The sequence below is a fragment of the Ammospiza nelsoni genome, chromosome 12, assembly GCF_027579445.1.
Source record: "Ammospiza nelsoni isolate bAmmNel1 chromosome 12, bAmmNel1.pri, whole genome shotgun sequence".
In the NCBI taxonomy this organism is placed as follows: Eukaryota; Metazoa; Chordata; class Aves; order Passeriformes; family Passerellidae; genus Ammospiza; species Ammospiza nelsoni.
The window spans coordinates 15,025,321-15,051,482 of record NC_080644.1 but is presented as its reverse complement, the minus strand read 5'-3'; the positions used below and the strand labels follow the sequence as shown (position 1 = coordinate 15,051,482).

The 26,162-nt window shown below is 46.1% G+C and overlaps 1 protein-coding gene across 1 annotated transcript in view; it reads right to left on the bottom strand.

The window, feature by feature from the left end:
• Window positions 1-2,909: 2,909 nt before the first annotated feature.
• Window positions 2,910-26,162, bottom strand: part of NCOA6 (nuclear receptor coactivator 6) — a 36,848-nt gene continuing 13,595 nt past the window's right edge. Inside the window, exons 8-15 of the mRNA XM_059480755.1 lie at window positions 24,063-24,206; window positions 22,036-23,155; window positions 16,276-16,397; window positions 12,377-15,379; window positions 11,039-11,107; window positions 9,115-9,151; window positions 6,293-6,441; window positions 2,910-3,515 (exon numbers count right to left, since the gene is read on the bottom strand). Of these exons, the coding sequence (XP_059336738.1) occupies window positions 3,469-3,515; window positions 6,293-6,441; window positions 9,115-9,151; window positions 11,039-11,107; window positions 12,377-15,379; window positions 16,276-16,397; window positions 22,036-23,155; window positions 24,063-24,206 (4,691 nt within the window). The 3' untranslated portion in view covers window positions 2,910-3,468. The remainder of the gene's footprint in view (window positions 3,516-6,292; window positions 6,442-9,114; window positions 9,152-11,038; window positions 11,108-12,376; window positions 15,380-16,275; window positions 16,398-22,035; window positions 23,156-24,062; window positions 24,207-26,162) is intronic.

Sequence of the window (26,162 nt, the reverse complement as noted above, 5' to 3'; positions counted from 1 at the left end):
TTATGTGTATTTCTCTAAAGCCTGCAAGTAAATCTGTCTGCAAAATGCTTTGGTTTTTTAAAAATGCTTTTAAAAGTCAATGGTTTGAATGACAGATAACAGAAAAAACATCCCCTTTGACGACAAGGACACACAGGAGAGAGGATGGCACAGGCTGAGGGGTTGGAGGGGGTTTTCCCCCTCCCCATCACCAAACCTTACAACTCAGCAGATAATGACTAAAGCAGATGTCGATTGCCCTGAGAAAATCCCAGATCAGCCAATCTGTGCAGCATCAGCTGTTTCTCCAAGCACAGTGTGAGATGCTCTCAGCACCCAGCAGAGGCAGAGATGCCTCCAAGGTGATTAAGGGCTTGGAGATGAGGAGAGGCTGAGAGCTGGGACTGCCCAGCCTGGAAGGGGTTCAGGGAGATCCCGCCCTGTGTGCAGATTACTGAAAACAGAACTGGAACATTCTCAGTGCGGGGACAGGCACAAATTGAAGTAAAAAGAAATTTCACTTAAAGATAGGAAAATGCTTTTTCACGGCAAGGATGGTTGGCCACAGGAGCAGGTTGAGAGGTTGAGGAGTCTTGGAGATACTCAAGGAGTATCCTTGGAGATACTCAGGATGAGAGGAGACATGGCCCTGAGCAGCTTTGCGATGGGGCTTGCCCAGCCCAGAGGCTGTGCCAGCTCCTCCAGCAGAGCCAAGCCAAGGAGACACCTGTGACCCCCAGCTGCTGGGAAAAGCACTTCAGAGAAATGTTAGATTAGAAACTGGGAATGAAAAAAATAGCTGGGAGTGAGCTTTCATGGCTTTGATAAACCTTCTTATGGGAAAACCAAATTTGGCAGCTGGAGACAAAGCCTGGGGTTATTGGGATGGATGGAGCTCAGGAGGTCCAGTCCAACATCCTGCTCAGAGCAGGGCAAATGCTGAATTCACATCACAGGCTGTGTTCAGCCCATGCTCCAGAGAGAGATCCTGCCACTGCATCCCAGGGGGAATAGTTTCTGCTGCTCAGTCAGAAGCTCCTCTCTTTCCTTTTGTCCTGGTGCTGTCTGTCCCTGTCTCCCAGCCCACACCTCTGTAAAATCCTGGCTCCATCTCCTGCAGAGCATGAAGGGCAATGGAGCCCATCCCCCTCAAAGGCTCCTTTTGCTCAGGTGTCCCAGCCCAGGCCATCCCGGTGGCCCTGTCTTGTGTCTCCTCTACGTTATCAACATCTTGTGGTAGGGTGGGAGGTGGAAGCCAGGTGATGTCATTGCAGATCCCCAAATGCCAGGGGATCACTTCCCTGCCCCATGGGCTGCCCCCCCTGCCCACAGCCTGGCTCAGCTCTCCTCCAGGACTGTGAGCTGCTCCCAAGTCCAGCACTGCTCACAGGATCAGTACAGGGCCCTTTGCTCCTTCCAAGGCTCCTTCCCAGTGGTTGGATCTTGCAGTTCTTCTTTCCCAAGGTCCATGTCCCTGGAAATGGTGACCCTGACCTCCATCCTGTCTGCTCCCCACAGGGTGGTATTTCCCACAAACTGGAGCACATCCCCTCTCTTCCCCTGCTTTATTGGGACAGGGACCTTTTCTGTGAAGACTTTCCAGTTTTGTGGACTTTGTCCTCATTTTCCAAAGCGTCCCACCCAACCTGAGCAGCAACAGGAGCAGCGAGGCCAAGCACGGAGCAGGGTGAGCCCCAGGGGAGAGTGGTGGCTCCTGTACCCCCATCAGCTGTGCCTGCGCAGGGCCAGGAGCAGCCACACCCGGGCAGGGAGGATGGAGGCACTGCACAGTGCCTGGAGGCTGCCTTGGGAAAGGCCTTGGGAGCATTGGTGACAGCAGCTAAACAAGAGCCTGGTGTGCCCAGGTGGGCAAGGGGCCAATGACACCTGGCCTGCACCAGCCATGGGGTGGCAGCAGGACCAGGGCAGTGACTGTCCCCTGTGCTGGGCACTGCTGAGGCACCTCCAGTCCTGGGGACAGTTTTGGGCCCCTCATGGCAAGAAAGGCACTGAGGGACTGGAGCATTATCTAGAGAAGGGAACAGGGCAGGGGAAGGGGCTGGAGCACCAGGAGCAGCTGAGAGAGCTGGGAGGGCTCAGCCTGGAGAAAAGGAGGCTGGGGGGAAACATTCACTCTCCACAGCTCCCTGACAGGAGGGTGGAGCTGGGTGGGCTCGGGCTGTGCTCCCGGGGAACAAGGATGACAGGAAATGGCCTCAAGTTGCACCAGGAGAGGTTCAGGTTGGATACTGGGGAAAATTTCTTCATGGAAGAGCGCTGCCAAGTCCTGGGACAGCTGCCCAGGACAATGGTGGAGTCCCCATCCCTGGAGGGATTTTAAAAATGTGTGGATGCTGCACTTGGGGACGTGGGTTAGTGGCCTTGGCTGTGCTAGGGGAACAGATGGACTTGATGGTGTTAAAGGATTTTTCCAACCCAAATGATCCTGTGACATTGGCCCCACTCAGTGCCTGCTACCTTGTGCACAAATAGCTAATTTCTGGGATTATAAAAGCTGACAACTTCTGTTTAATAACAATTTATATTTAATCAGCATTTTCAGATACATATTTTTAAAATGCAGCAAGAAAGAGGTGGCAGTGTGTGTGCACAGAGCTCGGGCTCTGGGCTCTCCCCAGCAGCTCCCAGGAAGGAGCCTGACCCCCTTTCCATGGCAGCAGAGCTCCAGAGGGAGGGAAGGAGCTGCTGCTGTGTCCTGGGGAGCTGCTGGGGCTCCTCTGCTGCCTGGTGCCCTTGCCCTGCTCCCCTGCTCTGCAGGAGCAGCTGCATCCCTTAATTTGTTTGTGGTTAAACAAATTCCTTGCTGAAGCTACATATAAGGAGCTTGCAGGCCCGGAGCTCTAAATAATCCCTCCAATCCTCCTGTTTGGAATGATGCTGCTGTTGTTGCTAATAATAATTCAACCCACTTTATAGGACAATAACATTTATTTAGAGCATGAGGGATTCCACATTATACAAACCCTTAATTTTTTTTTTTTTTTTTGTTTCACTGGTCCATTTCTACAACAAATACATCAGATCTACTATATAATAAAATTATTTACATTTCCAAACAACATGGGGTTTGTTTATAAACCCTCTGACTGCTATTCACATACAGTACTTAAACAACAGCACATTACATTATTTTAATACCTAAAAATGACAACCCTGTATTCTAAATTGTTTATGAAAAGTGGAAACAAATAAATTTACAATTGTCTTCCCCTCCCCTTCCATTTCATACAAACACATTACCCTAATGTGCTAACCCTGACTTCACTTTGCAAATCCAGGGGTTTTAGAAGAACCCAGTTTTTATATCTATTTATCTGTTTTTTAGAAAAAAAAATCATTTATGGGGAACAGTATAATATTAAAATTACTTACTGTACAGAATTTTATTTAAAAAAGAAAAATCACAGCTCAAAATTGCTATTGGTAAATTCACACTCATTTACAAGTCTCATGTTTCCATGCAGTAATTTACTTGGATTTTCTTCTTTTTGACTGCATTGCACTGGCACTCGTTTCTGAAATCAAGAGAAGAAAAGAAGCATGGATGTGCAGTCGGTAAGCCATTCCCCAGAGGGGCACAGATTGCCCTGCCATTGCTCCACACACACCCAGGCTGTGCCCTGGTGCATTTCCCCACACCAGGACAGGCTCCTGAGCAGCTGGGGCACCCCTGGGCTGCAAACCCCACAGGGCAGCCTGGGAAGAAGAGCCAAGGGTCTGCAACTGTCCCCACGTGCTGCCCCCCACGTGCCACAGGAGCAGATGGGGCTCACAACCACTCTGCATCCAGGCATCCCCAGCTGCCTGAGCTCCTAGAAAATGAGTCTCTGCAGGGTGCACTGACCACAGGAACACAGCTGATGCAGAAAGACACAAATGTTACACCTGCAGGGCCACGGTGACAGATGACTTGTCCAGTGCACTTACCAAGGCACTAAGTTTCCATTTCAAAACAAAAAAGGAGTAAGGACCAAAGGCATTTGCATCTTTAGATCTTTTTTAAAATGTGATTTTAAATGTTGGCAATGTCTCTTTGGCTCTTCATAGTGTTTTCCAAAAACTATTGCAGCTGTGGGTATTTTAAGAATCAAAAGGGAAAAAAATTTCCAAGCCCATCTAAAATTAGAATAGCAGCAGTACAACTCCACAGCTGTTACATGTGGAATTAGAAAAAAACATCAACATTTCAAAATTTAACAAACCCAAAGGTACAGTAAATGCTAACAGCAGCCCTTGCTGGAAAAGTACTCCAAAAAGGGAAAACTCCAGTACAGTACCAATTTTCAGAAGTGAAACATCTCAGCAGGCTGGACTGCAGCCTGGAGCCCCCCAAGCAGCAGGAGTGGCTCTGGAGCAGCCTCAGCAGCAGTTGTGCCACCCTCGGTGCTGCTCAGGGCTCTGTGTTTGGGAGCAGGAGCTGCCAGCAGCACTCAGCCCTGTCTCAGCCCCTTGGGAGCATCACCAGCAGCTCCAACCCTGTGCTGGACACAGGGCCAGGGCTGACCCTCCCTGGGTGTCCTCTCCTCTCACAGTGACCCTTCTGCCTCCTCCTTCCCCAGGCTGAGCAACCAAGCTCCTACTCCAGCTGGTCAAAGTCTGCTTCTCTCTCCCTGCTGATTTCTTTTTCCTAATGCTGACTTTAAACAGCCTCTATCTCGAGAGATAGCTCCTCCCAGCCCCACATTCCTTTTACCATGGGTTAGGGGGTTTCTCAGGACACAGATAACATAACGAGGGCAGGAGCAACCAAACCAGAATAATTAAGCTCTGATTCACTAACAAAAATGTACAACAGAGCAGGCACAGGTGACAAAGCAGGTGACACTCCTGCAGCCACCTCACTAATGTGCAGCTTGTCCAGAGCACCTGGTTTGGCTCATTCTCCACAGCTCAGGAGCAGCTGTGTGCTCACAGGTAAGGCAGCACAGCCAGGTGTCCCCTGCAGGCTGCACACAAGTGTCCAGCAAAGCCTTTGGGCACTGTGGCAGCTTCAGATGCACCAGTTAAAAACCAAGGTTTTATTTACAGAGGTAAATGAATTACACAGTCAGCACAAACCCCTGTGAGAGTTTTGGTATTATTTGAATTTGATGCACTTTCCTGTTCCCACATTTTCAGAATTTGAAGTGTCACTGGTTGTCATCTTTAGGTTTACCCAGTTCAGCGTGTAGGGCAGGTCACACGCTCCAGATCCCCTCAAATGCAGGCAGGGATTTTACACTGGCTTCACATTTTTCAAACTTTTTTCACAATCATGAAAGAGAATTTATTTTTACAATACAGACTCAAATTCTTCTGCACAGTCCTGCCACAAGAAGTAAATATAATTAAATTCAGCAGTCACAAAAGTGCAGAACATATAGGTCCCCTGTGTAATCTTTGGGAGTCATTGCACAATGACATAAAGCTGGAATGCTTCTCTGAAACTCTGACAACACAATATTCTTAGCATCACACTTCAGTACCTCCAGTATGGAAATGGTGGCTGAATTCAACTTGACTTCCTTTTATAATCATTTTATATCAGTACCTCTTTGTTCTGGATATTATCTTTAAAATAGCGGTCGAGTGTTGCCTCTTGACGGTCTCTGTCTACTCTCTTGTATAACTTTGGTCCATCAGCATTTTTCTGACCCTTAAACACAAGAAGCTGACAGAATTAGCTTCAGCCTGGCACTGGGCCGTGCATATCACACAAATGCTGCATAATTGTTAAAGACTGTAACCTGGATAGGAGTAAGGTTTGTCAGCACCTGCTAATGCCATGGGTTAATAACTTCAGGAGTTCAGATGTTGTTGTGAAGCAGAGCTGAGGCTCTGTGCTAGCACACAGCACTCCCTGATGCTCCTGGCTGCCACCTCAGCAGCCTCTGGAGCGTGCCTGAACCATGGCATTTGACTTGGCAAGAACTGACCGTGCACTTGGGAAGACTTTCAGGCTTCAGGAAAAGGAAAATGTCACTTTTTGATCTCAGCACAGTCCTTCCAACAGCAACACATTTCTGCAAAGAGAATTCAACTAGGCAAGGTGCTGAACACTACGGTGCTGAGTGCTGCAGAAAACAAGTTGCACAGATGTACCAAAGAGGAATTCACAGAGCATTTACTGCCAGTGCAGACGTCGGGAAACGCTTCAACACCAACCTGTGGCTAAATCCTTGAAACTAGAGATAAAGCACCCAGGGTGCACGAGCTGCAAACCAGCGTTAGGAGGCAGCTACTGCCAGGGCAAAGGCTGGGGAAGCAGGTCAGGAGCTGCCCCCTCCCCAGGAAGGGGGGCTGAGCATGTTACCTTTAGCTGTGCCGGACGCCGACGCGGGTCGCGAGGATCGCTTGCGCTGCCCGTTCTCTACAGATTCCTGTGAAGCGGCAGAATCCTCTGTTCTTGAATTTCTTCTACTTGGAGTTTTAGACTTTTCACAATTCTCTTTTGTCTCATTACTAATAAAGTGGGACAAAATATTTCTGATGAAGTGTGAGAAGAATTATGTTTTTCTATGCAAGTCAGACAAGCTGGAGGATGGCCCGACACGGGTGCCAGTTCCGGACTATTAGCACTGGAGACACGAAATGCTAGAGATACCAGGAGCTCTATCAGATGAAGAATGACCTGAGTAAGCCAGAGTACAGTCCATTTCTATCAAAAATTATCAGAGGATACAGAATTGAGAAGTCCTCAAAGAGAATATTTTCAACATAAGAAGACCAAGAAATTAGATGCATTATAAATTGTCTGCTCTGTTTTCCACAGGTGTCACCATTACTGAAGTCTAGGAAAAGCAAACAGGTTACATTAGAGACTGCTGCAGAATGGGGGTGCAGAGCTGAAATTGCAGATGAACATCAGGAGGAATTAAGAACTCTCCAGGGAGTATGTCAACTTTTGGGTTTGCTAAAAAAACTTACTCCATTGATCCAAGTGATTTCTTCACATATTAAAAAAAAAGTTTTTTAAAAATTTTCTTTAGGTTTTAAAGCTTGAAGTCAAAATTTGTTGGTTTTTTTTTTTTTTGTATCAAAAAGCTTTTTTTGCTATAAAATAATAACTTTAGGTACTGTGGAAATCTGTTTCTTACTACTGAGACAATAAAGGGAGTGCTACATTTTGTAATTAAATCCTTCTTTTATTTTATCTCTCTTAGCCCTGTAAACTCATACTGAGTTTTGGGTGTTTTCTTCTCAATGCGTTCTTGCCAGACAATTTCTGGTGACTAAGCAGTTCCAGGAGTTTAAATTAAACTTCTCTTGTGTGAATTCAAAGGCAAGTAATTAACTAAATAAAATAATCTGCTGATAATGGAAAAGAAGAAAGCTCATTTCAGGCCCTTTGGGTGACAACTTGCAGGATTTCAGGAAATGCTTGAATCAGAGACTGAAGACACAGCACAGGGTGACCTGTGTGTGACAGAGGTCTCACTGCAGTGCCACCCTTCAGACAAGTCCTGCTTTGAGGGAAGGACTAAAACCACACAAACTTTAGGGTAAAGTAACAGAAACCTGAAATAAAACAGTTTCTCAATGGAAGGAGAGACAAACATACTCAAGGAAAGACACACAGCAGAGGAGATTATAGATTGTAGATTATCTCAGATACAAAATACTGAAATCTATTTCCCTAAAATGGAGCATAATGGGCCATCTACAAAGTGGATCCCCCAAACAGGTGGGTGCTCCCCAGAGTGAAGCAAACAGGCATCAGCACCCAGAGTTCAGTTAGTACAGGTAACTTTTACAGGTTCTAGTAACTAAATCCAGAGCTGGGATTGTCTCATAGGAACCAGCACATCACTTCCCTCCTTTTATAGGAGGAAATCAAATTACTCCAAGTGAAAATATTTCTAGTGGTTTATGGGTTGCAAGGTTCCCCTAAGGTTTTAAAGATTTTTAAAGGCTTTAAATGAGAATAGGTTTAGATTAGCTATTAGGGAGAAATTGGCACGGGTTGCCCAGAGAAGGTTTTTCCATCCCTGGATGTGTCCAAGGCCAGACTGGACTGGGTTTGGAGCAACTGGGATACTGGAAGATGACCCAGCCCATGGCATGGAGGTAAGTTTTAAGGTCCCTTGCCATCCAAACCATCTGTGATTCTCTCAAGAGTTGTCCTGTATGGTTCAACATACCCCAAGCTGTCCACTGTATCAGCCATCACCAGACCCAGTTTGCCTGCAAACTTTCCTTCTTTTCCAGTTTGCTCAGAAAAACATCAATCAGAAAAACCCTGAAAATGCCTTTGTGGTAATCTGATGTGCTGGGTGTCACACAGGGACACTTCATTTGGAGAATCTACTCAGCTGCCAATGTCCCACCTTCAGCTTTTCAGAAAAATTCTACCCTGAAGAAAACTCACTGTGAAATTTCAGCTTGTCTTTGAAAGATGCCAGTCCAAATGAAGATAAGTAGGGTTAAATATTCCATGCAGAGCCATTCCTGATCTGAGGGAATGTCAAAGGAAGGCACTGCCCCATCTCCTGAGGGACCCCATAAGGGGCCCAGCCTGGGGGTCACTCCACCCATGAGGGCAGTGTCCATAACCTGGCCAGCTGTGCCAGCACCACCAGCCAAAATCCTCCCCAGGGGCTCCCACTGCCACCTGAGTGAGCGCCTGGGGTGTTTGGAATCTTCCAAGCAGCTCTTGGAAACTGTATTTTCTTCTGACAGAACACAACCATTTGAAATATCTTTTAATTACCAAATGTCTTAACCAGGACAATCTGAAGTTTCTACTGACTTTCTTATCAAGTTTTGGCAGTGTTAACAAGCAAATAGAGGAAAACTGTTAAAAACAATTCTCAAGGCAGAAGAACAAACTTTTGAAAGACTTCCTTGCAGAAAACAAAAATTCACACGACAGCTAAGCTGCACATGAAACATCCAGGCCTGAAAGGATGAGAGGAAACATTGCCCAAAGCACAGACTCAGGAAAAGGTTACCTTACATTCATTGCATTTCAGCAATGGTTTGGAATATTCAACTGGCCTGATTTCTTAGCAGGAAAGAAAGGATATGGCCAAGAAAATGAAAAGTAGTAGCAGAGGTTGAGCAATTAAGCAAAGAGAAAGGGACCTCCTCCCACGAAAGCTATATCTACTCTGAATCTACAAACTATCTCCTTACCTTTGACCAGCAACTACTGCAGCATTTGTCTCAAGTTCTACAAAAGAAAAAGATAATTTTAAAGTCTGCTGTAGAGGTACATACCTGCTGACAAGGCATGACTAGCTCACATTTTTCTATCACATATTAGATCTCAAGGATAAGCTTCTCTCAAAGCAAAGCAAGTTAAAATACCGCATTGGCCAAGTGCTTGGTCTGTTTACAGCCTCCAGGACACTGCAGTCAGCTAAGGCAGGGGAAAATTGAAGCCCTGCAGAAGAAAAGTGTAGAGAAACTCCTTGGCTACACTCTTCTCCCTTCTTAAACTTCCATTTTAGACAGTTTATTTCTACTAAACCTTCTAGGTTTTATTTATTTTTTAAAAAGTACCCTTAAAAATACCCATCTGGCTCTATTGTGCATGTAAAAATTTGCCTTAACTCAACTGTCTCTCACAGCAATATCTTCTAATGACAAATTTCTGAAGCCCAATTGCACTTGCACAGAATTGGAAAATATCTCAGTGGGGATGATGCAAAGAGAAGTCTGACTTGTTTTCTCTCTCTCTCTCAGTGATTTTGTACATACAGGTCAGGTTTCCTTTGGAGTCTTCACCTCAGTAAACAGCTCTCCTTTTCAGCACATAAAATGTCAAGTCTTTTTACTGTCTGTCTTTTAATTCTCTCCATATCCACCATATCCTTTGTTGAGAGGGAAGACCTGTAGCTAAACACAGGCCCCCTCATGAGGAACTGCCAGAGATTCAGGGATTAGCACTGCAGTGTCAGGGAGGAGCCCCCTGTGCTTTGTCTCCCTGCCCAGCTCCATTTCCCCACCAAACCTGGGGCCAGTGGCACAAACTGGGGCTTTGCCTTTGACAGCAATTTAGCTCCCAGTTTGCCAGAGTGTGCATCATGAATAGAGGCATTAAAAAAGCAAGAGAATGGGCAATGTTTGTCCTCCTAGGATGAATTTGCAGTGGTGGAACACCAGCCTCTCCAGGGTAAAGGGACATAGCACTGTCTGAGAAAAACAGACATCTTGGGGACTAAGGAAGAAGAGACTGAGCAGTGAAAGGAGTTTTTTTCTTCTCACCCAAAATTTAAACTGGGTGATAATCCAATAGCAAACAATGGATAGCATCAGTGCTTTCCCCAGCAGGAACCCCCAGCACAGTCACAGCAGCACAGGGCAATGAGTCAGGTGTGAAAAAACAAGGGTGTATGACCACCTTTGTCTTAGTGGAAATTCAAAGAAAACCATTTTGTACAATTTTTACTTCCTGAAAATCCCATTTCCAATCTGACTAGAGATAGAAAATAGATGGAGAGTGGCAATTCCCATAAGTAAGCCCACATCTATCTGTTTTCTCTGCTCAGCCTGGGAATTACTTTTTTAAAACACCCCAGAACTGATGGTGAAACACCATGATAATAAATGGGAACAGCATAAAGTCATCTGCCAGGGCTCCATCCTGAAACACTGCTGGGAGGGCATTAAGAGTTGAACACAAAAATGAAGGATTACCATTCTAAAACACAGTCCCAGCAGAGCATGAACATATTTCTACATTCAGAAGGGTACAATGAAAGAAAGACCTTTCTTATTAGCTCAGCATAGAACTTCCATGTATGTACTCTTACAAATCCAGTCCCTCCAATTTAACACTAAATATCTAAAACATTAACATAAATATCTAAAACTTGGGGATTTTTTCATCTTTTACTTGACCCCATCCTGAATCTCCCACAAGGCTTTGGAGACTTCCAAAGCACAATGTAATTAGCAAAGTAAAACAATCCCAAAAGCACAACTAATAATAAAAACCCCTCCCCAACCCCCAAAATACCCAATGTGTTAGTGACCACTGAATATGCATTCAAACAAATACATTTTCATAAAGGATTTAGTTCACCTCATTCTGCTTTTCCAAAGGAAGATTTACCTGTTCTTTGAACAGTACTTTCTGCTGTGGCAACTGAACTTTTTTTCTGTGTTAAATGTTGAGAGGATGCTAGAATAAAAGTGGAAGGAAAAACATTATTGTCAAAGGGAGTAAAGGAGTTCCTGTTGTGTGATCAGGCTGGTACAAAATGCTCTCTCTCCCAGCTGACTTTGCTTTCTAGTCTTCAATGTGACAGTGAACTTACAGAGAACAGGAAGACAAGAAGTGTAACATTCCTGCTTAAATAAAGACTATCACTTCCTAGAAAGCCAGAATTCCTTCTGTGGAGCTCAAAGGAAGCTTCCACTTTCCAGTGCCATGCAGCTACAACATCCAACAGCCATGGGGAAAGTCACACTGAGGCTGAAGTGTTCAGTTCCCCTGACTTCTGTGGATTTTATCATCCATGATTTTATCTTCTGTGTCCAATTCATGTTGTAAAGCACAACACTCACACAGCTCACTTCAAGAGTGATAGGTTTATGTTGACACCATATTCAATAAATTAAAAATAGCATCAAGAAATAGCATCAATGTAATGTATAAAGTCTGCCAGATGCACAAATTAGAATAGCAAGGCTGAGATGTAAAGGTATTTTATGTTTTCAAACTGAAGGCAGTAAACGTTTTCATTAATTTCTCCAAAATGAGCATTTAAGTTTTTCCCTAGACAAAAGGGGATTTGGTGTGGGTTGTTTTTTTTTTTTCTTCTGTTCTGGATGTTATTCAGAAATTTCCCTAGAGGATGAAGGTTATTCAGACAGGAAAATAGTATTATTAATTCAAACTATCATAATTAATTCAATAAATTGAAATAATTTACAAAATCAAAAGTCTGTGGCAAGACTAAAGCAGAATACCAGTGTATCTACCAGGATAAAAGGGACCCTAAGTATTTGTCATTACTGATACACCCACTTTTGCTCCTCGCTCCCAACAGTTACATGAAGTTACAGAATCATACGCTCATGACAAATACCCCAGTGGAGCAGTAAATGGAAAGTGAGAAAAACCATCTGGAACTCGAATCTTGGTGGACACAAGCCTGTGTATCACTCAGCTGTTAGAGAGCTGCCAGCCTGGGCTGCAGCTCTGGGGGACCAGCCCTGGGCCCGCAGCCTTTGGGATGTCCCGCAGCCTTTGGGACGTCCCGCAGCCCCCGGGATGTCCCACAGCCTTTGGGATGTCTCACACCCCCCGGGATGTCCCGCAGCCTTTGGGATGTCCCGCAGCCTTTGGGATGTCCCGCAGCCCCCGGGATGTCCCGCAGCCCCTGGAATGTCCCCCAGCCCCCGGGATGTCCCGCAGCCCTTCGTTCCCTCCCATTCCCGCACTCACCTGCGCTCGGCAGCAGCTCCGGGGGTGCTGCGGATTTCTCCTCGGCCGCGGCGCCGCCGCTGGGCTCCGGGCCCCCGCTGGGGCTGCCGCTGTTGGCACCGGGCCCCGCGGGCTCCGGGGCTGCCGGGGGCGCTCCGGCCGGAGCGGGGGCGGCCGGGAGCGCGCCGGGGCCGGGAGCGCTCGGGGGCGCGCCCGGGGACGCGCAGGAGGGAGCGGCGGCCGCGGGGCTGAGGCTGGAGGGGCTGGGCCCAGAAGTGCTCGGCTTGGTTCCGCTGCCTGCTGGAGGGGTCCCGATTTTGTTATCGACTTCTGCTGGGGCTTGCTCTGCTCCCAAACTGTTCGGGACCGGCGTTTCCAGTCCCTGACCTTCTGTTTCTCCATCCAAAGCGTACTGCTCTTCCCCCTTCTCCAGGGAGCCAGTGACCTTCTTGCACGCTTTAGTCAGCAGGAGCTGGCCGATCTTGTCTACCTTTCCCTTGCCCTTGGTGGATGAAACAGGACTGCGCCTATTCCCAGAGCCCGGGCTGCCCGTGAGCAGGGAGGAAACGACAGGTCCGGGCTGGGCTGCGGGCACAGGGCCCTGCTCACCCACCCCTGCCCCTGGGGGAGCCTCCTCCGGGCCCGAGTCCTTGGCCTGCTGAGCAGGGAGCTGGGACGGAGCACTGGAAGGAGCAGGAGTGGAAGAAGGCAGCTGGACAGGAGATGCCAAGGGGTTCAGAACGAGTGACCTGCTGGTGGGAATACTGGACACAGGACTGCTGGAGGAGGTGCTGGGAGGAGTGGGCCCCGAGGAAAACTTGATATTCTGTGGGATATGCAAAGGACCAACAACTGCCACCGACTGAGGCATCAGACTCGAGTTAGATGTCATGGGGGCTGCTGGAATGGTGCTGGACTGAGAGCCCTTCATCACCTGGATGATGGAGGATGAGTTTATAAACACAGGGGTGATGAACTGCGGCCGGGCGCTGGACTGAGGCGCCGACTGTCCCTCGGACACCATCATTTTGCTCCCCACGTTGGGCATGGTGACAACAGTGGACACTAATGCAGATTGCAAGTGGGATGGCAATGGAGCTGATGTGTTAGCAGCAGATGTAATAGGGTTGGAAGTCACAAAAACTGTTATCTGGTTGGGAGGTAAAGGACCTGAAATAGAAGAGCTAACAGGCCTCTGCACGACTGGAGGAACACTCTGTGCCACACTTGCACTTACTTCTCCCAGTTCCTGGGGCCCTGGATTTGGACAGGGCTCATTATTTTGAGGCAGGCTAAGTGAATTAGATGGCTCCTTGCTCAAGGATGAATCCTGCAGTGGAGGAATGACAGCTATCTTCTTTAGATCCTCACCAGTGGGGACTATTGGTGCCATCTCAAGACTAGTCAGCCCAGGAGGCTTAATGGTCACATTAGGAGCTCCAGAATTGTCAAGAAGTTGACTTAGAGAAGTTGGTGCCTCCCTCATGGCTGGAGATACCATGGCTTTACTTTCCTCCATGACTGGAAGCTTACTGCTGTCTAAGGCTTGCCCATCTTTTTTTGCCTGTTCCTCAGGAGCCGGCGCTTTCATTTCTGGAGCAGGGACACCTTTCAATTCCATACTGGGCTGGTCCTTGCTACCTAGGGCACCTTGTGCACTTTGACTCTCAGTCTCTTGAGGCACACTAAGGCTCTCCTTGTCTTCAGGAATGCCAGTCACAGCAGGTACAGAAACTGGGGGATTCTGGTTACTTAGCATGGAGTTATTTTGAAAACTTGTGGTCACGGGTGTTGGCAAAGAAGAGGGACTAGCCATCATATTTCTCTGTAGTTCCATGTTCTGCAAGAGAGATGGACTCTGCTGAGTTGTCAATGATAATTTAGCTGCTTTTGAATTCTGTCTGCCAGGGCTTGGTGTAGTTTTCCTGCTGGATCCTGGACTGGACCTTCGACTATTGCTCGGGCTTGCTCTCTTTGTTCCTCCAGCGTTGGTTTGTTTGCCCGAATTCATGACCACACCTTCCAGCTTGTGTGACTGTGAGGCAGTAAAACTGGACTGATTGTTAATTGTGAGATTTGATGGGGCTTGCCCAATGGCCTTTAAAGTAGTGGGATTCAGACCCTGCTGATCAAATCCTCTATTGAGATTAGGCCTGGGAGGTAAAGGAATATTGATCTGGGGAGGGAACAGACCAGCAATAGAGGCATTGAGCCTCTCTGGAGACAGGCTGATTTCTGAGGGCTCTGTGCTGGGGGGACGGTTATTGGGAGTCTGAGGGTAATATGGCCGTGGGCTCGCTCTGTTTGGGGTTTTAGGCCTTGATGTTTGTGATGGGGCAGCAACATTTGGAAAATGGTGTGTAAGAGCACTAGACAGAGAACTAGACTGCTGCTGGGGACTTGCACCTTGGGCAGCTGAAAGTGGGGATGGTCCAGGCTTGGGTCCTGTCATCATCAACTGGTTCTGTGAAACTACTAAATGAGATGTCACATTATTCTGAGCTCCTGATGTTGGAGGGCCCTCAGCTCCACCTCCTTCTGGAAGAGAGGATACTGCTGACACCTCTCTGAGGGGCGAGCTGGAAGGATTCTGTACGTTATCTGGATATACCATTTTTCTTGCATTGTTTCCCAGAGGAGGGTTGCCTGGCAGGGCCATCCTCTGTTTGTCAGGAGAGGGAGGCACGGGCCCAGGCCCCTGGAGGTTCACCATCACTGGCATGTTCCCGCTCTGCTGCATTGGCATCCGCTGGGCATCCGGGTTCAGGGGCCCCCGGGGCGGGTGAACCCCCTGGGGCACAGGCAGCCTGACTGATTTGGGATCCTGCTGCATCATCAGCATCATCATCATCTGCTGCTGATGCTGGGGTGTCTGGGGGGGAGCCTGGGCCTGCTGCGGGGCTGCCTGGGGCTGCTGCTGCTGCTGCTGCTGCTGGGGCTGGGGCTGAGGCTGCTGCGTGTGTGCCATGAGCTGAGGGGGCATCTGCTGAAGTGGCCTCTGCTCCACTGGCTGGGATGGGTAACCTAAGGCAACAGATGACACATGGTTAAAACCAAGCAAACACCAGAGGAAGCACAATTTCTGTAACAAACAGGATTGGATAGAAAGTACAGCATGGAGCCTGCTTATCTTGGATGAGAGCCACATTAACAAAACAGGCTTTATAAACAAAGCTAAAGATTTTACTTATTTCATAAAAATAGTTTTACTTAATGTATTACTTGCATGAGATTTAACTGGAGATCTCTTAGTATGCTGTATCAGCTACTAACCCAAGTTCACACCACCTGACAAGTGTCTGCAACTGCCCATGGGCTTCCTTTCACTGGGAAATGCAAAGTTGGGGTTTCACTCATTATTACTCCTTCAAACTAACTTCAGAATTTGACAGCCCCCAAGAATCATGCACCAGCACACCTGCCACAGACCTGACATTGTCTGGAGTATAAAGTAGAATCTGCCACGTGTTACTTGGCCAAAAATACGCTAAGAATTCCCTGTGCTTTATAATAGAAATCCTATTGTGGACTTCAGATTTAATCCTCTCTACATGCAAAGGATCATTCCAACTACAACCACTGTTTCTCCTCAAAAATCAGTTATTGGTAAATGCTAAATTTTTAAGACATCAGTCTATGCTACTGCTAGAAATATAACATTTTTATCAGTTATGTTCCTGCTGAATAACACTGCAGTACTCAGTTTGATACCTGCAGGATGATAAATGAGAATGGGGCCACCTCTTCAATTTGAGCTAACCCAAAGAAAACACTTAAACAATGGCACCAATTACTTACTAGGAGGAAAAAATGTTTGAAATTGAATGTGTGATAGCATAAATAAAATAGAACTGTTGCAAAGATCATTAAAACTCTCCTATAGTTATTACATTCAGATAATCACAGAAAAATCCTACTACCTGGTGGCCTGCTTGCAAAATCAGAGAGTTTAGGGCCTGGCTTCTCTAAACTCAGTCCTTGGTCTCCAGACATCGATGACTGATCACTCTCCTCCAGGCCAGCTGGACGTGATTCAGAAGAACTGAAAGAAAAATAATTGCAATTAAGAGCCAGCCCCTACATCAGTGTTAGTTATAGAAGTGTTTGATTTCTGCTTCTATAACTAAGTCCTCCAGTAATTGATTCCCAGCACTCCCCACAGGCCTGGAATGACCCACTGAAATGGCTCTGATGTAACTTGCCTGACTGGAACACACACACCAGGTCTGTGGACAGCCACTGCCTTAGGTACTACTGAAAAGGAAACAAGTTGCCTGGTGGTCTGTTGATCCTAAACATTCATTTCTGCTGTGAATCTGAGCTTTAGGACTAACAGAATGCCAATGGAAATTTCAAAAGATAGAGCTACATACATTTCAACTAAACTAAACAGGCTTTCCTATGACATCTATAGGGATAAGCAAGTGCCATGGGTAGATGCATTTTTAATTTATTTTAATGCTAGCACCTTTTATTCCGGTGTTACACCCAGAAGTGACTCGGGGTATCGAAGGCCCTTGATAACAGCACAGCATGAGTGCACTGACATGTCAGGCATTGCAGCCACCCTCCAGAGCACAGAGCTGTGTGCTGCTGGGGCTCTCTAATGATCACATGCTAGTCTGGGTTGGAAGGACCTTAAAGCCCATCTCATTCCATCCCCATCCACTGTCCCAGGCTGCTCCAAGCCCTGTCCAGCCTGGCCTTGGACACTGCCAGGGATGGAGCAGCCACAGCTGCTCTGGGCACCCTGTGCCAGGGCCTGCCCACCCTCACAGGAAGAATTTCCTCCCAATCTCCCATCCATCCCTGCCCTCTGGCAGTGGGAGCCATTCCCTGTGTCCTGTCCCTCCATCCCTTGTCCCCAGTCCCTCTCCAGCTCTCCTGGAGCCCCTTTAGGCCCTGCAAGGGGCTCTGAGCTGTCCCTGGAGCCTCCTTCAGGTGAGCATCCCCAGCTCTGCCAGCCTGGCTCCAGTCCTGGGAGCATCTCTGTGATCTCCTCTGGGCTCTGTGCACAGGAGTGTCCTCCTTGTGCCCCAGGGCTGGGGCAGCTCTGCAGGTGGCTCTCACCTGAGTGGGGCAGAGGGGCAGAATCCCCCCAGCCCTGCTGAATCCCCCACACTGGGGATCAGCCCAGGACCCAGGGGGGATCTGGGCTGTGAGGGCACATTGCTGGCTCACATTCAGTTCCTCATCCATCAGCACCCCCAAATCCTTCTCCTGAGGAATGTGATGCTCCAGGAGACTCTCTAAGACAATTTAAAATTGTCCAGAATCAATGCTCAATACTTGAACTAAATCAAGACAGCTTTTGCAGACTTAGAAAAACCACAAGTTTCTATAGTGAACAATATATATGCCCAGAGGATGTAAAATAAAGAGGGATGAGAGGAGAAGAACTAAACTGCTTATCATCTGCATGAATATATGAAGGTTACAGGAAGTTCTGTGCAGGAAAAGCTCTAAGCTAAAATTAAAGACATCAAAAAAAGTACACTGCCAATAAAGAGAGGCAGAATAATGCAGAAATGCCATGGACAAAGGTAACACTTTCAGCAAAATATGAATTGGAAATACATAATGGTGGGGAGATATATCCTACTCCAATTTACTTGAGAATAACAGTTTCTGGCATCTGTAGAGCTGACACTGAGCTGTAAACACCCATGGAGACACCCTGGCCTGCCCTAATGTTCTATCAGCTACCCAATCAACACTGAAAAAGCAGCATGTGACTGGAAAAGCCTGAATTCTTGTGGGTCAAAACTGGAGAGAACATACACCAAGAGAGAAGAAAGGTGCAAATAGGGCAAACAGAACTGCTCCAGCCACTGCTGCTGAGGGCAGGTACTGCCAAGGAAAGCACCTGGAGTGCACTGCTGTGCCTTATCCAGCACACCACCAATACAGGGGCTGTAGGATTACATGCCTCCACCAATAAATTTGATGAAAACTGGCAAAATGCAGAGATATGCCCAGAGCATTATATTAACAGCCACAAGTGAACAAAAATTCCGGCAGCAAAACCACCCAGAAGAGCTGCAGCCTTTGGTGCAGGTGCCAGCCACATGAACTGAAATAATACCTAAAATTGTCAATTCAATCTCAAATTTGTCAATTTTGCTATTTATTTACAATGGTGGGAAATTAAAAATGCTACAGTTAAAGTTCAGCTCAAAGCTGATACACAGCATCACTGCACAGAAAGGTTTAACCCAGAAAACAGAACTGGTGTACAGTGGATCCTTAGCAAACACCTCCTGCCAGATGGAGCTGTGTGCAAATCTGGCAGAACAGACCTGAGCTTGGTTTGCCAGCAAAGAGCAGCTATGGTAAGAAAGTCTGCTTCTGTCATTGCTGGAAAATTTAAACATCAACTGAATCTCAAATGAGGCTGAAGCTCACTGGGCATGTGTAAAAAATAACCAGAATATGAATAGCAAGATGTTTGTGTGAGGGACAAAATATTCCATATCTATTCTTCTTTTCTATTGCTCTAGATGTGAAAAATATCTAAGAGTAACTGCATACCTGGTACAGTCTGGATTGTCATCAGCAGCACCTCTGCTCCACCAGCTGCACTCTGAAGTGCAACCTTCAGATACAAATCCCTTATCAGAGCAGAGAGAGCTCCAGGAAAACCCAAACCAGCCAAACCAAAGAAGGTGGCAGCTGGGTCCTGAGGAGAGCAAAGCTGAAATGAGAGGGGTGGCAGCCCCAGCCCTGTCCAGGAGCTCTGGGGGCAGAGAGGTTTCTCCCTTGCTGCTGGGTGAGGGCATTTCCCAGCTCTGCCAGGGAAACCCTCCGAGCTGGCTGGAAAAGCCTCTGTCCTGCAGTGCTGCCACCACCTGCACTGGACACTGCAGCCTGAATGGCAGCACTGGCAGTGCCCTCCCTCAGTGGATTATTTCTGTTCCAGCAGTGCACAGGATGCTCATGGTCTGTGCACAGGGGAACATGGACCAACTGCTTGTTTGTGCATGGATTTAATAGAATTAACCAACCTGTTTTATCCACATTCCCATTGCATCTAGCATCTTGTTCCTCAGTTTACATCCCATTGCCCACAGTCTCCAGGTTCAGCACACAGATGCAAACACTTTTAAACAACCAAAATGTCCTGGGTTTCATTCCAATGCAAAGTTGCTCAATTATGCAAACCCTTGAAACTATTTCAGACTCAGCTGAATAAACTCTTTCAATAGCTCACTTATCCTATTTACATTCCAACATGACTGCAATCCGTATTTCCAGTTGTACTTCTGTTACTATGTTATTATTTCTGAAAATTATTTCTTTTTAGCGTCTTTATCAAATTACTACATTTCCACACAAGGTTTGCTGCTCTGAATTGTAAAATTTCTGAGGAAGAATGACAGAGAGGAAGCTGAGATGAAAAGCATCCTATTTGCTTCTGATGCAAGAGAAAGTGATCCAAATGGGATTTCATTCCTGCCAATTCCAAGTCAGGAAAATGCTGAGCTTGCCCAACAATGAGAGGGAAGCTGAGAGTGAGGGAGGCAGGAAGGTGTTACAGCCAGCTTTCACTGCACTCTCCCTCTTTGTGCTGGAGAATAAACTCAGGAACTTTTGAAAGAACAGCTCCCTTCTTAGCGCTTCTGCAAGGAACGAGAATTGATTTAGTCCACGTAGAACCAAAATGCTCACCCATATCAGAACAACATTCGTGTTTTTTTGTTGACATCACCGAAATCTGATTCAAAATCTTTTTTAGGAGCTGGAATTGAGCTGTCATAGCCCATCAGAAAAGCTGTAATTGAGATTTCCACTGAGAAAACTTTAATAAGCAAATAGTCTTGTGAGGCTTTGCAAGCTCAGAGGAAGAGTTTATAGACACTTTTATTGATATTCCCAGGCCACACTGAGGCTGGGTGCTCATCAGGAAGACCAATGAAAACAAAATCATAAGAAGAGTTTACTTTAATGATGGATGGATTTTTTTTCAGAAGGTGGTGCCAACTCATCTGCTCCCTCTGAAGCTCTGTCACTTCCACAGCAAGGCACTTGCTACAGCAGTGCTTACCAGTGTTTTATTGGATCTCTTTGGACTGGAGGAAGTGGTGTCTGTGTTAGGTTTCTAAGTCACCCCAAAAGCTGCAGACTGGCCACACACTTGGTGCTGGCCAAGCTACTTCACTCAAGTTTCCACATCTGGCCACAGCTTGTGTCCTCCTCCAGCTGTAATCTGAGGTCACTCAGCAGCAGTGAGGACCTGACAAGCCATGCCATGACTGTACAACTATATAGGAGAGCCTTGAAAAGCTTTGTTCCAAGGCCTATTAAATTAGCATGCTTTGCTTTACCTTACAGTATTTCTGCATTTTATTTTTGTACTAGTTAAGCCAACTAATGATTGTCACAAAAGATCACTTGCTATAGATGGTGTGAGTTTTTCAGTCCACAATTAAAATGTCCATGAGATTATTAATTCCACCTTCACAAAGGAATCTTGACACTGCACAAAATGCAGACTGGGGCTACACACTGAATAACCAAGGGAAAAGTTAAAATATTGAACATTTTGCTTAGTACTTCATGCCAGCTTCTCTTTGCACTGAACTGAACAGGTGTCCCTAGGAAAGGCAGCATAAAATTCAGGTTAAAAACATGATTATTCAAAGGGGCCAGACTGATGGAACCAGAGCCACACCAGGATCTTCACATGCTATTGCCATCTTTTTGTTTGGTTCTAAGAATTTCATTCTGATATTTGAATATTTCTGTGTTATAATTTTCTATGCAAATTTTTTCATTTTTCCCTGATTGAAAACAATCCCCCCAAGTACCATCAGGTGGGTTCCTGTTAATGCCCCATGGGCTCATCTGCAGCATTAGGATAATTAAAAAAGCATAGCTGCCTTCACCATTTGAGCTGAACAATGGCACAGCAGCAGCAGCTACCACCCTGTGCTGGGTGACAGTGAACTGTCAATGGCAAATGTCTACAGGACAGCTGGCCAAGAAAGAACACGCTGGCCAAAGAAGGAAGAGATTCTGCCATCTTGTATTTTCACTAAAAAGACACATTCGTTCATCATCTTTGAATCTTTTCCACTGGCCTCCTCCCTCTCAAGAGCTGTAGGGTTGGTTTTTTTTCCCTAACCTCTGCTAGGCCAGGAAGACCAGCACTGCCTGAAATTGTTAATCTCATACCCAGAAAGTACCACATTCTTTCCTCTAAATTCTAGCTGCAGTTTCAACTAAGAGAGAAGTCCAGCTCAATTCCAGGCAGAAATGTGTCAGGATATGCACATGATTGAAGAAACAAACCCCCAAAATGTGTCCTGCACATGTTTTATAAAGGCTTCTAGTTCTTCTGAACATACTTCCCACCCTTTGATTGTGGCTGTCAAGACTGCTTAAAAAAAGGCAGCCTCCTCTTCCAAGGACTGTGGCACCATGGGCCACATGCTAAACTTCCTTCACCCAGTAAAGGTAAGGAACAGTGCTGGTAGAATTGGGTTTATAACTGAGTTTGGATATTTGCATGTTTTTAATCTTGAACAAACATTCCAATGACCAACTCTTGAGAGAAACTGCTACAACATGAATAAAATACAAGTCCTTTCTCACCCATTACTTGCTGATAAAATATTGACAAGATGCCTGTGGGAGTTTCTTCATGCCCCTTATAAAAAACACTGTAATATTAAACCTACGTTGTTTGCTCTAGCTGTTGATTATTTTTCTTCTTCCTTGGAGGCTTCTTCTTCTTTGGCTTGTTGGCATTCTGGTTATTCTGTTTGTTGTTCACACCAAAGTGCCCTGCTGAGATATCGCTCTGGAGCAGGTTAACCAAGAGCGGGCTGGTGAGCGTCACATCTTTATTGACAGGAAACACAGGGTTCTGCCCACAGGAAACCTGGTTCCCATTGGGAGTTCCACTGAACCCTGTGCTGAAAGGCAGCCCATGGCCAGAGAAATGACTCCCTGAAGCATTGCTGTTTCCTTGCATTCCTTGCATGTGAGAAGGCACCATGTTAGGCTGCTGCACAGGAACCTCAGGTAACATCTGTGTCAAGTTGCCATCGCTGCTTGTCGTGCTCGCAGTATCCCCAAGTTGCTGAGAGATGTGAGGACTGGGTCCAGTGGGTCTTAAAACTTGCCCTTGAATTCCCATCACCTGAGAAGGATTGCCATTCACAGGGCCCTGCTGTGCCATCATCTGCCCAGTGAACTGCACCATGTTTCCTTGCATGTTTGGGGTTGGTCCTCTCATCAGTTGAGCTGGCCCCGACATCACGTTGGACTGGTTTTGAGTACTGAAAGGCTGTTTATTCCCTTGCATCTGAGTGGTCATCATCTGCTCCATCATTGAGTTTTGCTGTAGCAACACCTGGCCCTGAGGTCCCATCATCTGATTGTGTGTGGACATCATCTGCTGTCCCTGCTGGGGAATCATCTGTTTGGGTGGGGTCATCCTCTGGGGAGAGGGACCCAGATTTTGGTTTTGGGGTGTCACCATCATTTGGCCTTGTGGCATGAGCTGAGTTCGAGAAAGTATCATCTGGCTTTGAGGGTTCAGTGATCCCTGAGCCTGAATGTTCACCATCTGTCCTTGAGAGGACACGATTTGCTGATGCATCCCCATAAGCTGGGACTGTGGTCCTTGCTGAGGCTGTCCCTGCATATTGCCCATGTTAACTTGTGGCACCCCACTAGCACCAGCCTGCTGGTTGTTCATATTTCCATGAAGTCCCATTAGATTGGTCTGCATCATATTTGGTGGGCCATGTGCTGCTTGCATCTGAGTTTGAGGAGGTCCAGATCCTTGGCCACCTTAAGAAAATAAAAAGAAAATATCACTAAGAAACTAATGGGAGTGGTGCAAGAGTTTTCACACTTTAAATGTCTAGTACTCCAACACTGCTTTCCTCTCTTTACCAATAAACTGGCATATTTCATATATTTGCAGTCCTGGGATGCAACGTTTGATGCTATAGATACATGTTAGTTGTCAAAACAAAACATCATACACCTCAAAATAAACACTTGGACTGGTACTTCTGCATCCCACTGCAGAGGACAGAACAGAAACTTAATTTCAGTTGTTATCTGCACCAAAGTTTGATAACATTCCATAATGTCACCTAACTCAGCAGAGTACTTCATAACCAAAATGAGCTTCAAACCCTGAGGATGCTTTATAATGGGTCAAAGAATAAAGGCACACAGAGTACTGATGAAATGACATCATCAGGGTATCCATAATCCAGACTAATAATTGAGTTGTGAAATGGAGGGAGACATTTGCGAATTAAAGATTTAATTTCCACACTTTAAGAAGACATCAGAATTTTTTGAAGGAAGTAATAAATAATTTTTCAAAGCAGAACAAGATTATATTGCTATTCTGCTTCTAAGATAATTACACTCTTTTTTGTTTCTGGACAAGAAGTTCCTTTTGTGTTGTTATCTTTATTACCCCTTGCCTCCAAATTTCAGTGCTACCTCCCATTCAACTTCTCAACAGCTGCTTCTGAAGCCCAGACCCACAATCCACATCAATAATAATTAGATTTTGAGAAACATGAGCAGCCTTATGCTTTTCTTTTTCCTATCCAGCACTACACCCAGAGTGCTGCTGCTGGAATTTCATGGTTTGGGACCCGTGTGACACAGGAAAAGGCACCAGGTGTTACAGATGGAGAGCGGCACAAGCTGCCAGGGACCCCTGCAGTCAGACCTGAGTGCTGCACGCTCTGGGCCGGCAGCTGCGGCGCTCCGCTGGTCCCGGGCGTTCCTGGAGCTGAGGAGGGCACCTGGCCCTGCAGGAAGCTCTGGCTGGCCTGGCCTGCAGGGAACCCCGGGGGCAGCCGCTTGGCCATTCCTGAACACAGAATTGCCTGGTTAGTTAGTGTGGGAAATGGGAAAAAATAGACAAAATCTATCATTGAAATTGGAAAATAGCTCTGAGTCTGTGCTGTCATATGACAGGATTAGGCAGAAATTTTTTTTGCCAATATACAAAATCCACTGAAGACGTTTATAGTTCTTACCTGTGCAACAATTCTGTCTAACAAATTACTATGACTAATTTCAAACAATTATTAAAGTACAAAACTTACTACTCAGAGAAGGTGAAAAGTCCATGTTTGACCTTATAGAAACTAGACATTAATGTGGTTTGTTGCTTTCTGCTCTACTTCACCTCTTAGCACACCCTTAACTTATTCAATGTACACACACAGAAAGAACTGGTATTCTTGTTAGTGATGTGCTCCTCTCACCACCTCTGACACACCAGGCACACACTCCTTATCAGTGCTGCTGTGTGCACACACTCCAAGGATCTTTCCACCCCAGAGTGGGCTGAGGAACCCCACAGTTCAGGAGGTCCAGACCTGCTGCTCATTCAAGCAACTATGCTATCCCTGCTGCAAGAGCAAGGAATTCTTTGAGGGCCTCATATGGCACAAGAGCCACACTCTGGCACATCCCAACATCACTGCTGCCCTGGGACACACACAGAGATAAAGCTCGCTTCTACCTGCCAGTGTGAGCAGCAGTGGGGGTGGGTTTGAGAGATCCCACTTTTAACTCACTGTCCACACAGTGCCTCAGACTTTGAACCAACCCTGCCCACTGCCCCCTTTATTCTCCTGACCCAGTGCCAGAATGTGACTTCAATTCCTTCTGCAGTTACAGCTTTCTTGCACACCTAATTTTACTGCTTGTGTTAATAATCTGGTCTTAGGTTGTAATTAATATTTCAAGGTAATCAAATCTACAGGCCAAACACCAAATATATCTGCAAACACAGAAACAGATTTATTGAAGCATCACATCACTGGACTCCAGCTTTGGTTCTGCTAAACTTTTAGGGACATGTTTCATGTAAGAATGCTTGAACTGAGAAAAGAATAAAGTGTTAGCTTGGCCTATTCCAAATCTGATATAAATTCCAATTTGCTAAATTGGCTGTGTGAAATGCAAAGTGTTTGAATGCATTCATTTACACCAAACCTTTAAATGTAAGGTGGCTTAAAAATGGAAAGATCTATAATGACAAATTAACATATAAATTGCAACAAAGAATGAGCATGCAGAGAAGTCAGGCAAAAATCTCAGCCGTGGGAGCAACGCAGCTTTGCTGAAACCAAGGAATTCTGTCTTTTAAAATCACCTGAGGATACAGCTCACAGCAGGATTGTTGATTTAGCAATAAGGTCTAAAATAAGTCCAAAAACCCTATTTTGATAGTTTATTTCTGGTGTGACTCTTAACTCAGAAAAACTGAGGTTTGTTTGTAGTAGGTTTAGTTAGGAAGCAGAGCATGGAGATTATACTGGCTAAAGGTCAGGGCTAAGATTTCTGATGGGGACATATGGCTGGTGAGGCAAGACTGTAGGGAAATGTGACCACAATAAATAATGAATAACTGCTTCCAGATGGAGACAAAATAAGATACACCAAGTGTAGGGCACTGGCAGATCCCAAGAGAACCTTGAAACACAGAAAATTCATTTGAATTCAAACAAGACCCATGGTACAAACACTGAAAACAAGAAGCTTGTCCAGATCAGTAGACCAAGAAACAGGATTTCCTTTCAGTGTTTGGACAGATTTTGATGTACAACATGAGAATGCAAGACACTAGAATGTACTTATGTGTGTGAGAGTGGACAAAGAATAGGAGCCATAAGCACACAAAGAAATAATTTCAAAGGTTTAAACAAGAACTGATGTATGGGACATGAGAACTGCCATCCAAGAGGAAGATGAACAAATGAGTGAGCAAAGAGAAGCATAGAAAATCTGCATGGAAATACAAAGGGCTCAAGGG